Below are 14,215 nucleotides of genomic sequence, written 5' to 3' on the forward strand. Positions count from 1 at the left end.
TTTTCAGATGCAGTGCGTGCCGGTTCATAAGCGGGATACGTCAATGAGAGCGGGAGGATGTTGGCACCGTCAGGAATCGCACGTGTGACTTGTTCCTGACGCCATCTCTGACCAATGGAGCCGAAGTTGCCTCATTATTTCTCGTGTGTGCAACGTCTGTCTGCACCCTGTGTAGGTGGCAACTTGCCTGGATTGCAGCAGCTTGACAGCAACCTTCTTAGCGGTATAAAAAGGGCCCGTATCACCCCTAGACACCACTAGCTTCATTTGAGCTTTAGGATTTCGCTGTGCCCGTATCGTGAAGAGCCAGAGAGTCACCATGAAAACCTTTCTTCTGTGTGTCCTGCTCGCCACTGTCGCCGCTGTGAGCTTTGCTCACCACCTCGAGCTCTGCGGTGAGTATACTGTGTTTTATTGTGCATGAACCAAAATGCCGACAGATGCTATAGGACTCAGTGGGCGTAGCTTTACATTTGCGGTGGTTTATTTTCAAGACTAAGAAATTTATCAGGGCCCTTTTGAAATGAAGTTCAGTTTGGCAATCCTTCGGATTGAGAGTATACATGCATGCCCTTGGAAGGTAAACGTTACTTTTATTGAAGTGCTCGCGAAGGTGAAAATCATATTTGTTGAAAAAATGGGGCCAATGGCGTATTAATGGAGCGACGAGTTCGAATCTTTGTCATGACTTGGGCCTTCCACATTTCTTTTTCATTGACAGCTCTGTCATACCGTTATACATGTCATATATCCGTGGTGCACATAGACACTCATGGCCGTAATATGTAGAAGGAAATTTGTAAAATCGACGGGTATTATTTGCTGCTCAAGTATATCTGCAACAAGCGCGTTCAGATAAGTTTCTGTTATGTGTCTCCATGATGACAGCGGTCGATTTTCTTCTGCGCAGATAAACAAGACGGACAGCTGAAAAATGAACTGCAATGCATTGGGCTCCACATCTCACGAGGGGTAAGAACAACAGCTATATATGTATTGCAGCTTGTGATTCAAGAGTACGATGGCGTGTTATGTTTGTTTCCGTTCATGAAGCGTTAATTCAGGCTCTCTGAGCTTTCGACGAGAGAGTTTAATGGGATGGAAGAGGCCTAGATGGAGCTCTGAGAAGCCCATGGCAGAATGATGTTTCGCTGCAGGTGCTACAAATCATTAGCCTACTTGCGCCCACAGTAGACTGTATATGTATGATGATGTAAATAACTGATAGGTTACTTTAATGGACGCTGCTCTCCTGTAACATCATCTTACCGGTAATATTGCAGCTAGTGAACAATTATGATAGAGAAAAGTTAAGATAGTCAAAACATGCCATGCTGTCAAATGCCAAGGCCAAGAAGTTAAAGCAGTGAACGAACACAAAATTCTCGGGGTTACGTTTTCTTCAAACTTAAGTTGGGATAAACACATAGAAGATGTTTGTAGTAAACTAGCTGCAGTGACAGGAATCTTATCTCGTTGCACACATCTTCTTCCAACACAGGCTAAAATCCAAATTTATCATGCATTGTTTGCTTCATATATTAACTACTGCGGTCTTGTATGGGCTACAACGACAAAAAGAAACGTTGCAAAGATAGGTGCACTTCAAAAGGCGATCGTGCGACATATTGCAAACCTTGATCACCAGTCTCCCACGCGAAGTGCTTTTATAAGCTACAATATAATTAGGGCGGAATATATGTATCCGTATCGCTTGCTCCACTCCTTTTACTTTTCCACTGTAGCTTTCAACGATTTTCTAATGAATCTAGCATCGCTAAGAAAAAGACATATTACACTATCCACACGTAATGATGACGTCGTTTGGCTTCAACCGAAATTTCGAAATAATTATAAAGTTCAGTCATTACAGCGTAATCTTCCATTTATTCTAAATGAGCATAAATGTGTGATCAGTTACGGCGTAAAAGGACTGAGAATGTATTTTGTATCTAAAGAATGAATGGCTATGTATGTTTGCCTTTTGTTTTGCAAGTATTGTTTCACATGAACATGTATGTATTCTATTTTCTTTATACTCTGGTGTTTTAAACTTCTTTTTGTTTGTATTGTCATATGTTCACAGCTATAAAGTTATTACACACATTTTGAAATCATATGCTCTAGATTTATTAATTAATTAGCCTTATGCTACTTTATAATTCATTGTTCTTCGCATTTCTTGATGTCATGGACACTACCTGTTGCTATACATCAATACTGCCTTGTAGAGGGGGTCCTGGGCCTAGTCAAGCTGTCGAGACAGCTTTTAGCTCTTGACCCTTTCCAGGACCTATTATTTCTGGAAAAATAAAAATTGAATTGATTGAATTGAATTTCCCTAGAAGGATATGGAATGACTCCGCATCTGTTTTTTTTTGTTTTTTTTTTACGGGGAGGCGATTAAACAGCTCCGTTGAATGAAATGACGTCTGAATTTCACCCTGAGACACACAATTTCGAGCACTCAAATGCAAATGCAAAGGCAAAGAACGCGCTTAGACAAACGCAGACAAGACTCCCATTCATGCCAGCAGTTATGAAGCAGAAGTGAAACGAAGAAACGTTGTGTGTCTTTAAAGAGCATATCTTGTGTTTATTGAGTACGCACACATGTCCTAATATTTTTTGGTCACATGACGATACGTGCATGTGTGGAATACGGCTCTGTAAACGTGCATGCATTTTTCTTAAAGATAAGCGTGCAAACACGCACACAAGAAAAAATTAAACGGAAAGCAAGACTAAACGCCACAAAACACAACTAAACACTTTTAGTTGCTTTACCTGACTATATTTGCACATCTATAAGTTTCAGTAACAGGAATACATATACCAATTCGCTCGACATTGCGTCACTCAAACCGCACATATTTTGCACGGCGTTCCAAATTGTATGTTCTTTTGATTCCTCAGGATATTCTGCTTAGCATTGGTTAGTCAGCATCCGATTTGGTAGTGTGCTGGTTTGGTTTGCTGCCACTGTTAGCCAGTGCCTTTTATTACGAATAATTCTTGCGTAAGAGCTGCTTTGTGCTCTAATCCGATATACACTGAATGTAGCGCGAGTAATTTTTGTGCCAACTTTATTCAGCTTAACTTTCCATGGCCACCTAATGCAGGCGAACCAAAGCTTTGACAAGGCGTTGAAGACGCTCGGCTGCCAGGACTGGAGCTGCGTGATCCGGAAGCTGTGCGTCGGAAACAACCTGGTGAGTTCTTGTTTCCTCTCTGGAAGTTTTTAATACACAGGATATGCACTCGCGCAGTAAGGCATAATTTGTGTCTACATGGGAACTGGCCAGTAAGACGTCAATGTAATGTAGTGTTACAGTTTGAGGCCTATAATGTTTGAATAATTATGTCCTTCAGGATCCTTTCAAAGAAGACCATAGAAGAGAACACTATCCAAAATATAATGAAACGACTAGCATGACTACACCAAATGCGGCATGCACGGGTGGGTTCTGCGCTTTTGCGAGACCAAGCACGCCCGAGTAGCTGTGCTAACAGAATTGGTATTTCCTTTCCCTTCAACACCTTGCTCTGAACGCCGGATAATGCAGTTAGCTCTTGAGGTAATACAAACTTGAGAATCAGGAAAGGTTAAAACAAAAAGAAACTGTACATCATGTAGTGGGGCTGCTTGACCGCAGCTGTGGCTCGCCGTAAGCTAGACTTCGCGAATGTGGGGGCAAGGCATTTGCGTTTTGTTTTCAAAGCACTGCTGTAAAAGAAAGCCACTAGCCACTGAATGCCACATTCAGTCAAAGCCACTGAATGCCACCGTATTTGTGTAATAAATAAAGGGGTGTCGTCATCATAGCAAAAAATAGTGCGTAATACCTTCAAAGATTCATAAATTTTTGCATACTTTTCTTCAACAGGAAGCTGCCATGGCCAACCACTTCACGGTGAGTCGATCTGCAACAACGTGGACGTTAAAATTTATGGAACCATTCCCTCTTAATCTTCTACGGGTTGAGAGCCACTGACAAATGCGTCGCTGTATTTTTTAATACGGCTTGTTTCGTTTGCTAGAAGTGAGCGCTATGAAAAACGGAAAATGAACTAAAATGCATGTCGAGAGTAAAAAAAAGACATACTCTAGTGTGATTGCCTTGAAAACAGTGCAATTTGAAGGTAGAGTTACTTACTTTCGGAAAGCTCAGAAGTAAATTGTATATGCTGCAGCTGACTAGAGAACATTTCAGCCAGGAGGATTTGTCAGTGATTGGTTTCGTAACGTACACGTATATTTATTTCGGACGGATAGTGCGGGAATACCATGTTGCAGGTTTAGTTTTCAATTCACATATCGCTAGCGGTACTGAGTGGCGGTGCTAACTGTCGATTTCTTTTTAGAGTGCAACCGCAAGAATAAAAAAAATCTTTCTCAAAATGTGTTCACCGCAAGCGTCTCCTTTCACTTCAGGAGAACTAAAAGCAGCGTCACGACGAAACATTGCAGGAATTTGGAGGATGTTGTGTACGGGATGATCACTTTTCAGTTTTAGGGAATTTTTAAAAGGACATAGCATAATTCTTCTCCATGTTTTTTATTATTCCAAGAGTCGGACACTACTTGGATGAGAAATCGGTAGCAAATACTAAAATAATTAACTAAAATTCACTAAGTAACTTCCTGATTAACTACCTTACGACACATATATCAATTTACGAATTGTAGGCGGTTTGTTTCCAAGACTTATCCCCATGAAATTTTCCTGAATGCCTCCAGCTCAGAGATATCAATTCCCAAAATACGAGGCGAAATACGTGGGCGTTGCAGTTTGTGCTTCAATGCATAGCAGAGCGCTTTTTACGGCGTTTCATGGCGCATATCTCCAAACTGGTGTCATAGTGGAAAATAAATACAAGTGGATATGCCTTGCAAACTCACCGGCTGCGATGAGCAAATTGGAACATGTGCCGTAAAGAAATGAATTAGGAAGTGAATCAGTGATTTTTTTTTTAATTGGCTGAACATGTATTTCGGTTTCTCTTGCAAGTAGTGTTCCTCTCTGTGAATAATCTAGCTTAAGAAATAGCATTATGTTATAGGCAATAGGTGATTTAAAAAAATTCCGTGAAACTGAAAACTTAACACCTCTTATAATATAACGGCCCAATCATAATAACGTGGGTTACTTGGAGACGTCGTAGGCAATGCTTTTATGGTAATTACCCAATGAACACGACGATGAGAATAAATTCAGCCGTCGCAGGAAAACAAAAAAGAGCATACAAAATTACTCTTCGCCTGAAAAGAAATCACATTGGAATATTTACTTAAGGAGCTAAAAAAATCCACAACAAGGAAAGTAAAAAGAAATTAAAATTAGCACGACGTGAACTACACAAAACAGATCAACAAGACACTGGAATGACAGGCGTATGAAATATAAAAGATCGAAAAATGTGATCGGAAGAGGGTTTCGGAGAAAGAGGGCCCACCTAGCATACCATCTGAAGGGATAAATTCAAGCGTGAGGGCCAATTTAGCGAAGGCTCAAGAAAACGTACCGTGCGGCTTGCTGGAAAACCTTAAAATGAAGTCAAGTTGCTTCAAGCCGGTAAATAAAGATACCTAACTAGCATTTTTAAAGGTGTGCTTGAATATCTCTACGAACCAGTACTGTAATTCAAAATGGATTTAAAAATTAGGAAATCTGAGCGGGTCGCATTGGGGTGTGGTGGCAGAGCCGGTAGAGGGGAGATCACGTGAGCAGCATTTGTGACAGGCACAGAATGGCCGGGTGCGTTACGTCATGTAGGCGTCAGTTTTTTGGTGGCAAGTCTGACAGTTTCCACATTTTTTTGTTGAATGATGCTGCAATTCCACGCAATCTTAAAAGAGTTTGTCTTTGCTATTACAGTTACTTTATTTTGGAAAGGTAGAGGACACCGGTTCTTTTCCATTTATGTTTTTCTTTTTTTACAGCTGCGTCCCGTTGTTGATTGATTACGTGCAGGTAGATGTGTCAGCCTCTTTGAGGCGCCCACATCGAGTAGGCAGAGATTGATCGTGTCTACTTTTAAGCGCAACCAAAAAGGCGATATACGCTGGAAGTGCTTTTCGTGGGTTTTTCACGCCATTGCGCTGCACATGCAGAAGGGCATATTCTCTCTGTGCTCACAGCAATCGGCGGTTCCGCTGAATTGCGGCTTCAGGGTGGTCTCGCAGGCGCTCAAAAACCTTCACAATGGTGAGAAACGAACGAATTGGATTCTTTCGTGGCAGAATTAGTGGCGGAATTAGATTAAATTTGGGATTTTAACATTCCTAAATTGCCCAGAGGGTTATGACGTGGTGGGATGACGTAGAGGGACGACCTAGTGGAGGGCTCCAGATAAACTTGAGCACCTCGGTTTCATTAACGAACACCCTAAGCACGATGGTTTCTTTCTTTTGCATCTCGCCTCCGTACAAATGAAATCGAACACTCGTCATCTTGCTCAGCACCAGAACGCCTTAGCCAGTGAGGCACCGGACTATATAGGTGCGTGAAATAAAAACAGTGAAGCCAGATTCACCTTATCAGAGAATCACCCCAAAGAATACTTTGATATAGAGCCTCTGCGCGTGGGACAGAGGCACAGCACTCGTAAAAGAAATATGTGCCTTGTCAAAAATGCGTTCGTATTGCCATTTTACACTGCTGACAGACAAGGCCAAACGGGTCCTCAACTTCACATTGTACTCATTGAATCTATTATCATTATGTTTCTTAATACAATTATTGTACGCATTGAAACTAGCCTTTCTGCAAACTTAAGTGCATGGGAGCTGGAACTAATGTTCATATCGAACAAAGCATCAGGTATACTGCATTTCGGTTCGTGCGCACGAAGCTGTATTCGCGAGCGATGAGGTATTAAGAGGCACCAGTCAAAGGCGGCAGGAAACGTGTTGTTAGCGGAGGTGGCCGACCAACGAGAAAAGCAGCCTTCGAAGGAGTCGCTTTATGACGTCGACCTGCTGCTACAAGCTGGTTCCACATCCACATCGAAATTTCTAGTTTGTTCTGATGATTTTCAAGTGAAAGAGTGATTGTAAAGGCGCTCGTTATTTGACATATGTGGTTTTTAGGAGTCGTATACATGAAAATGAAATGCATTTCATTTGAGAACAGGCACGAAGCAAGGAAAAGAATATCTGCTGTGTGGCGTGTTGTTGCCTGTCGGCTTGAGTATGAGCATGGAGCATATTACTTGAACAGCAATATATATTAGTCAAAGGATAAGAAGCCAGCAAGCAAAGACAAACGACAGCACAGGAGAAATTACTTATGTGTATTAATTAATTATATTTGTAATTGTAAGAAATGAAGACTATTGGAAATGAAATGCAAACGAAAGTGGATGACAGAACTGGCCGCTGGTGGGATACGAACCCACGTCTTCGTATTACGTGTAGACATACGTTGCATACGACACCCTCGTTTGCTTTCTCATTTTTACAGAAGCCGCAAATCGCGGAGATTCACAGTGCTGCAACCACCTGCGATCCAGAGGCCGGGCACCACCACCACCACCACTGAGTGCTGCCCACTTTTTAAAATATTCAGGAAACGAGCCTCCCATGGGCTGAACGTTCCTGCACTGTCCAGAGGTGTGCCATCGAGGGACTCCGGGCAGCTGTTACCCCTGTTGTAATAGAAGGTTAAAACTTTTTACGTTTTTTTAATGAGGGCAAATAAAAACACATTCGCGTGAGACTTTGACGAATGTTTGTGATCATTTAAGAACACGTGAAAATGCGCATTTTCTATTCGGTCCTACATTTGAATGCAAAGCACTCTTTGCCCAGTTTCAGTAGATGGGCCGGTGACTGAAATTGTTTTCTTGTTCTGACCACTATATATGTCATAATGGTCGTAATATCATTGCGGCAGTTTACCTCTATGTATAGGGTGAGAATATCTCTGTTTATGGAATGTTAAGAAGAAAACGTGTAAAATAATTCTAGTCTTTCAGCTGGATAACGTAGAACGACGGACATTATTTGCGCGAAAAATCGACACACATATTCAAATAGTTAGCAAAACTCCACTATCTATCTTTTGAAATGATTACTTGATGGCGCATATTGCAATTTTCGAATTGTAGTCGGTGAGTTTACAAGGCCTATCCACTTAAAATGAATTTACAGAATGACGCCACTTTGGAAGTATGCGTCATCAAGCTTGCTCTAAGAATACACTGTTTTGCCACTTCCTTTTTTTTAACGAAACTCTATTTGATGTATTGAAGCGCAATAGTAACTGAAAACCCATGTGTTTTGTTCTACACTTTGGGAACTAATATCTCGAAAGCGGTGTCATCCTCGCTATTCGTTTATAGTGGACACGTCCTGAAAGCTTTGCGGCTACAATTCGTAAAGTGCAACATTTGCAGCAAAGTAACTAATTCAGCAGTTAATTAGTGAATTTTTGTTAATTAGTTGAATATGTGTTTCGATTTCTCGTGCCACATTTTTCTTGAAATAGGGGCTTTATAGACCTTTTCATCGGGTGAGGAGGATAGGGCCGCGGCGAGCCTTTCCTCCTCTCTGGCTTGTGCGATCCGGCGCTGCGCTGCTTGAAAGTATTGCTGTCGCGTGCTGCTGAACGATTTCGACATGTTTAAATCGTACTTTGTTATACTTGTCCGATGTCCGTTCATATAAGGTCGTCAGGGAAGCCTTTCGGTGCATGGGTAATTACAGCACGCGAAAATACCTCTTAGGGACGCAAACATATGATGCGCATCGTTAGCCGCGGTGTGTGTATGTGTTGTGAACTATTTTGCGTATATCGGTTTTAATTCAATGAAGAGAACCGGTGTCTCTGTATTACCAGCATGAAATGGTAAATCGGCACACGTAGGGACTAAAAACATAAAACATAAGAGCGCATGCTCAAGTATACGGCCAACCTAAGGCAACCACGAAACATGTAAGCGGCAGGTGTTATCAGATATTTGTGATACACCAGCATCATTCTGATGCATTTGAAGTCTAATATGCTTGAAATCACTGTATGTCTACGCTAGCCGTCCTGCATGAGGCCGATGACGCTGCTCAGCACAGCGATCACTTCGGTTGGTTAACCAGCATGATACACATATATAAGCTACGTGCTTCGGCATTGCCTTTATTGACTTGTAAAGCCGTATTATATGAGAGGGATTGAATAAAAGGAATGCGATAGCTATTTTTCAGTACAACATTTTCGTAATACGTGTGAGTGCGTCGTAGAGAACGAAATGGACACAACGGAAAAATAATTCGGTTATTATCCACCTTCTCGAAAAAGAAAGAGATAACGGGCTAATGCCGCAATACGACCTCGCATAGTCCCGCCGCACAACGTTTATAGATCTATAAACGTTGATGCCATATCCTCGGACCGTGCGCTATATAGAACAGATATCTTTCATTCAGCATCTACCACACGGCGAGCGCTCGCGCAGTTCATAAACGGTCGCTTTGCCGGACGAGGATAATTCACACTGTAAGGTATGCTGTTATTGCTAACAAAAACAATTGTATGCAGGCTTGGTAACCTCGTCCACCCAAACAAGTAGTCTCTCAATGTAATTTACAGCTAACAGTTTGAACGCTTGTCAAAGTATAACAGCTCAACATCTACCATAGCAGAACGGTACGCAAGCTGTTACGATCGCCGTGCATCTTTCATTGCTCCTAAATTGCAGTTTAGAACTAAAAAATGCTGATATATAAGGTAACAATAATGAACTGAGTTTTCAGGAGTACACAATCGATCACCGAGGATGATTTTATAGGCTCAAACACGCGCGCACACATCGCGCTGCGTGCTCTGTCCGCCTCAACGCCAGCAGTAAAGTCCGGCCATGCCGACTTAAACCGCTTCAGTACGACTCACAGGACCGTTTTCTACGTAAAAGACGCACGTCAGGCTAAATAGACCACACGAGCGTGAAAACAAACCCCAGAAACCAGCGCCGAGCGTATACCTGCCATGCAAAACGGAGCGCTCGCCCAAGCCAGCATGCCGACTGCCCATAGATGGTGCCACTGCGTAGCAATATGGTGGTGCCCATGAAAAAAAAACGGTGTACAAAGCTCCTGATATTATGCTGCATGGACAACACATACCACTCAATACTGAATATAAATTTTCAGGCATAATACTCGACTCAAAACTAACCTTCATTCCTGATATCAAGTATCTGAAAGCTAAATGCCTGGAAACAATGGACATCCTGAAAATACTGTCACACACAACATGGGGAAGTGACAGGAAATGCCTCATGAACCTCTACAGGAGCCTTGTACGATCACGGTTAAACTACGGTGCCGTAGTGTATCACTCTGCTGCACCCAGTGCTCTCAAGATGCTGGACCCTGTGCATCATCTTGGTGTCCGCGTCGCCCCCGGGGTCTTTAGGACGAGTCCATTGAAAGCCTCTATGTCGAATCGAATGAACGGACCCTTTATATGCAGTGGTCATATTCTACTTTAATTACTTTCTGAAAGTACGTGCTAACAAGAGCCATCCTTGTTAGCCCACCATAAACGACCTGGCCTCTGAAACGCTCTTCCATAACAAACCTACCAATAGAGAGCTATTCTCGATCCGTGTGAGAAAGCTGAGCGAGGATGTGGATGTTCCCATTCATGTAAATCGTCTAATGACTTCTGCCAAGCCGTTTCCGCCGCGGTTGTGGCACATCATTGACTGCGACACGTGATTTGTGGAGGTAACAAAGCACGCTCCAGAGGCCCACATTCATATGCATTTTCTAGAATTGCAATTTAAATACTAGTGTCCAGAATATTACACAGATGCGTCTAAATCACATTCTGGTGTGTCGTATGCAGCCGTCGGCCCATCCTTTTCGGAGTCTAATGTTCTTCAGCCTCACACAAGGATCTTTACAGCAGAGGCGTATACACTATGGTGTGTAGAAGGGTTGAAATCTGGGCCAGTTGGTACATACTTGAACGAAAAAATCAGTCAAAAACACAAAGGACAAGAGGAGAGGTTCACACCACAACGACTGTCGTTGACAGTCGTTGTGGTGTGAACCTCTCCTCTTGTCCTTTGTGGTTTTGACTGGTTTTTTCGTTCAATTACACTATGGTCGGCTGCGAAACACATCAAAGAGATAAACCTACATAAGGCGGTCATATACACACTCATTAAGCGTTGTAAAAACGTTGATATCATGCGGCAACCACAGAAATCCAGTAATTGCAGATCTTTTTTTCTCTCCTATGCACTATTTATGCCTCTGGCCAACATGTAACGTTATGCTGAGTGCCTGGACACAGAGGTATTGAGAGTAACGTCAAGGCAGACCGAATTGCTACCTCTTTAGACACGAAAGCTTGCCGTAGTCGTAGACCGTAGTCGTTTCGGTCTCAGACCTAAAGCCATACTTGCGGAAAGAACGGAGAACCCACTTGCAATATAAGTGGGACGCTGAAATCCCTAATAAACTCCACGTAGTTAAGCCACATTAAGGATACTGGCCATCACTGACCAAGTCTAGGCGAAGTGATGTCCTATTCTGTCGTCTCAAAATAGGGCATGCTTATGGTACACATGGTTTTTTGTTGACTGGCGGTGAACGTCCAACATGTAGTAGATGTGGGGAGAGACTCAGTGTTCAGCATGTCTTCCTTGAATGTCGCGAAAGACAAGTCGAGAGGAAAAGACACTTCTCCTTACCACTTATTCAGTGTATACCACGTCACCTAGCACTGTTTCTAGGCAGAGAACCGCTATTTGACGTGAAATCTATTTAAGCTTTTTTAAGCGACATTGACACGCTCCATGTTTTCTGTCCACGAAATTCGTAACAAGCCTCTTGCAAGAGGCCACGTTTGCGATGTCAACTTTCTTATAGCACATGCCTCCGGGCCCTTGTGCTCAAGGGACCCACTGGGGCTGTTGTGCTACTCGTCACCAACAATCACCTGTCCATTTTTATCCACGTAACGCTATTACACCCTTGTTGCACATCCTATACTTATAGCATACCCTACTTCAGTCATTCTCATGTTTTTATTCCTTATATATTTTAAGCAATTTACAGCTCTCAATTTTAGGTCTCTATACAGCCACGTCACATGAGCCATTAGTCCATTGAGTACTCATGATCACTGCCTTGGCGCTCTTTGGCCACACTTGGCCCTTGCGCCATAAAACACTACATATCATCATCAAGGTCCGCTTCATAGAATAAATTAGCTCAATGACGAGAATTACGCCATCTGCCACAGGCTATTTTTAAATATTCTATAAAACTTACACATTATCCCCCTGTATGTCAATATAGGCATGACATGACGTGAATGACATGGCATGACGTCCATGATATTTGGGCTACTAGGTATGTGCTCTGAGTCGTCTTGCCGTCGATGTCGTTTCTTTAATTGATATACGTGTATACAGTATACGCCTAACAAAAATGCATGCATCACATGACAGGAATGGCATAACTGACATTACGGGTATGTCATGACATGCTCGTGTTCATGATACTATCGTGGTCGTCAGGTTAAGTAAGTTTTTATCAAGATACGCATGACATGGCACGCGTGCATGAGATGAATGCCATGGCATGACATGACATCTGGATGACTAGGTGTGTGCTCCTGGTCGTAATGGCATCTTGGTCATTTCTTTTACTGGACTGATATAACAGCGAGCAGTCTCCCCGCACCAGGGGTGGCCACAGGCCTGCCACAATTGAAAATCGTGAGCAAGCACTCAGTAGTATTTATTTAAAGTGTTCAAGAGCTGAGGGAAGACGTGTTCTATCGTGAACTGCAAGCACTGCAATAGAGACTTGAATGTGTGCGATGGAACTGATTGCGAGCATCGGCTGCCTCTGCTGCATGAGGGGGGCTCGTCTTTGTGAGCGCTAGTCATCGGTACCTTTCCGCAAGTCCAGCACAACAGCCTCTACAGCCAGGCTGGATGAGAAACCACCGGCAATCACCAGCAACCGATCGCGGCAGTGACCTCCCGGCTAGCACCACCTGCAGCGACAACGCAGCGTTACGGCCACTGCTGGCGCAAAATATCACGGAATGTTAAAATTGGTTAACATAAAAGTCAGCGATATATCCTCCTTCACAAGCGCGACTGACATGCGCGAGCAAATTCACTTTTCATGACGGGAATCAAACAGCAGGCGAGAGATCGCTAGGCAAATTTCAACGTTTTCGTCCATGCCGGCACAAATACATTTTTTTTCTGCTCTGTCTGTAATCATAGAACCATTCCCTAGTTATGTGATAAGCGCTGGCGACAAGAATTGCGCGATCGGAATCAACCACCGAGGCGGCAGCTGTTTGCAAAAACGGACTTTTCTGCGGGCGCAAACACGCCTATTTCTGAACCAAGTTGCACGGACAGTTAATGACGACAGGCGCACGGCCGCAACAGCCCTACAAATCCACCGCTGTAAAGACTAGAACATAGGAGGAGGAGGAAGAAATAAAGAGCGAAGGCAGGGATGTGAACCAGAAATGCGCCTCGTTGACTACACTACTCTACGGGACGGGACAGAGCGAATAGAAAGATAAGATGCAGAGAGGAAGGGGAGGAGGAGGAAAGCCATGGTGAGCTCTTGCACACAAGCCGAAGGCCTGAACAAGTCAAAGGCGTTCACATAGGGCAGTCGTCCTCAAGAAAGGCAAAAGTTCCTTTATAGCTTTGTGCAGCGACACGCCATGTGTAGGGTATTCAAGAAGCATCTGCACAGACAACGGCCTATCGCCCAGTCATCGCAATAGGATGGATAATGTTGGCATTTCCGGCAGAAATTGATGACAATGACTCAATAGCTGTTCGATGTACACTTCCACTTCGCAGACGTCGCATGCAGCCCTGTCGGTCATTCCAATCAAAGTAGATTACGGCTTCGTGAAGGTCACTCCCAACCACAGCCGGTATAGAAGCGATGCCTCAAGTCGGTGAAGCCCGGGTGGAGATCGGAGTTGGAGCGAAGTTGGTTCGTACAACCTGGTGCGACTTACATTAGATGCGTTCCACTTTGTTAAAGTGAGTTTGCGTGCCAGGTGATGAAGGCAGCTTTGTCTGCTTGATCCCTTCCACTGATCCCGCAATGGCCAGGAATCCACTGGAAAATAATTTCGTCGATTTCTGTTTGACGTCGTGAGGAAGCTCGACGATTTCGTATGATAGCTCCTCGTGAGCTCCCCGTCTCAGA

The 14,215-nt window shown here is 43.4% G+C and overlaps 2 protein-coding genes across 2 annotated transcripts in view; one reads left to right on the plus strand and one right to left on the minus strand.

Annotated features, from left to right (window-relative positions):
- LOC135906084 (sulfotransferase 1B1-like) overlaps window positions 1-14,215 on the minus strand; it is a 456,107-nt gene that overhangs the window by 54,994 nt on the left and 386,898 nt on the right. The window lies entirely within an intron of this gene.
- On the plus strand, window positions 242-7,721 carry LOC135905430 (antimicrobial peptide microplusin-like). Its single transcript, XM_065436400.1, has 5 exons — window positions 242-395; window positions 911-972; window positions 3,123-3,212; window positions 3,888-3,914; window positions 7,467-7,721. The coding sequence occupies exons 1-5, from the start codon at window positions 320-322 to the stop codon at window positions 7,542-7,544; spliced, it is 333 nt and encodes a 110-aa protein (XP_065292472.1). The 5' UTR covers window positions 242-319; the 3' UTR covers window positions 7,545-7,721.

The sequence above is a fragment of the Dermacentor albipictus genome, chromosome 1 (genome assembly GCF_038994185.2).
Source record: "Dermacentor albipictus isolate Rhodes 1998 colony chromosome 1, USDA_Dalb.pri_finalv2, whole genome shotgun sequence".
NCBI classification, from domain to species: Eukaryota; Metazoa; Arthropoda; class Arachnida; order Ixodida; family Ixodidae; genus Dermacentor; species Dermacentor albipictus.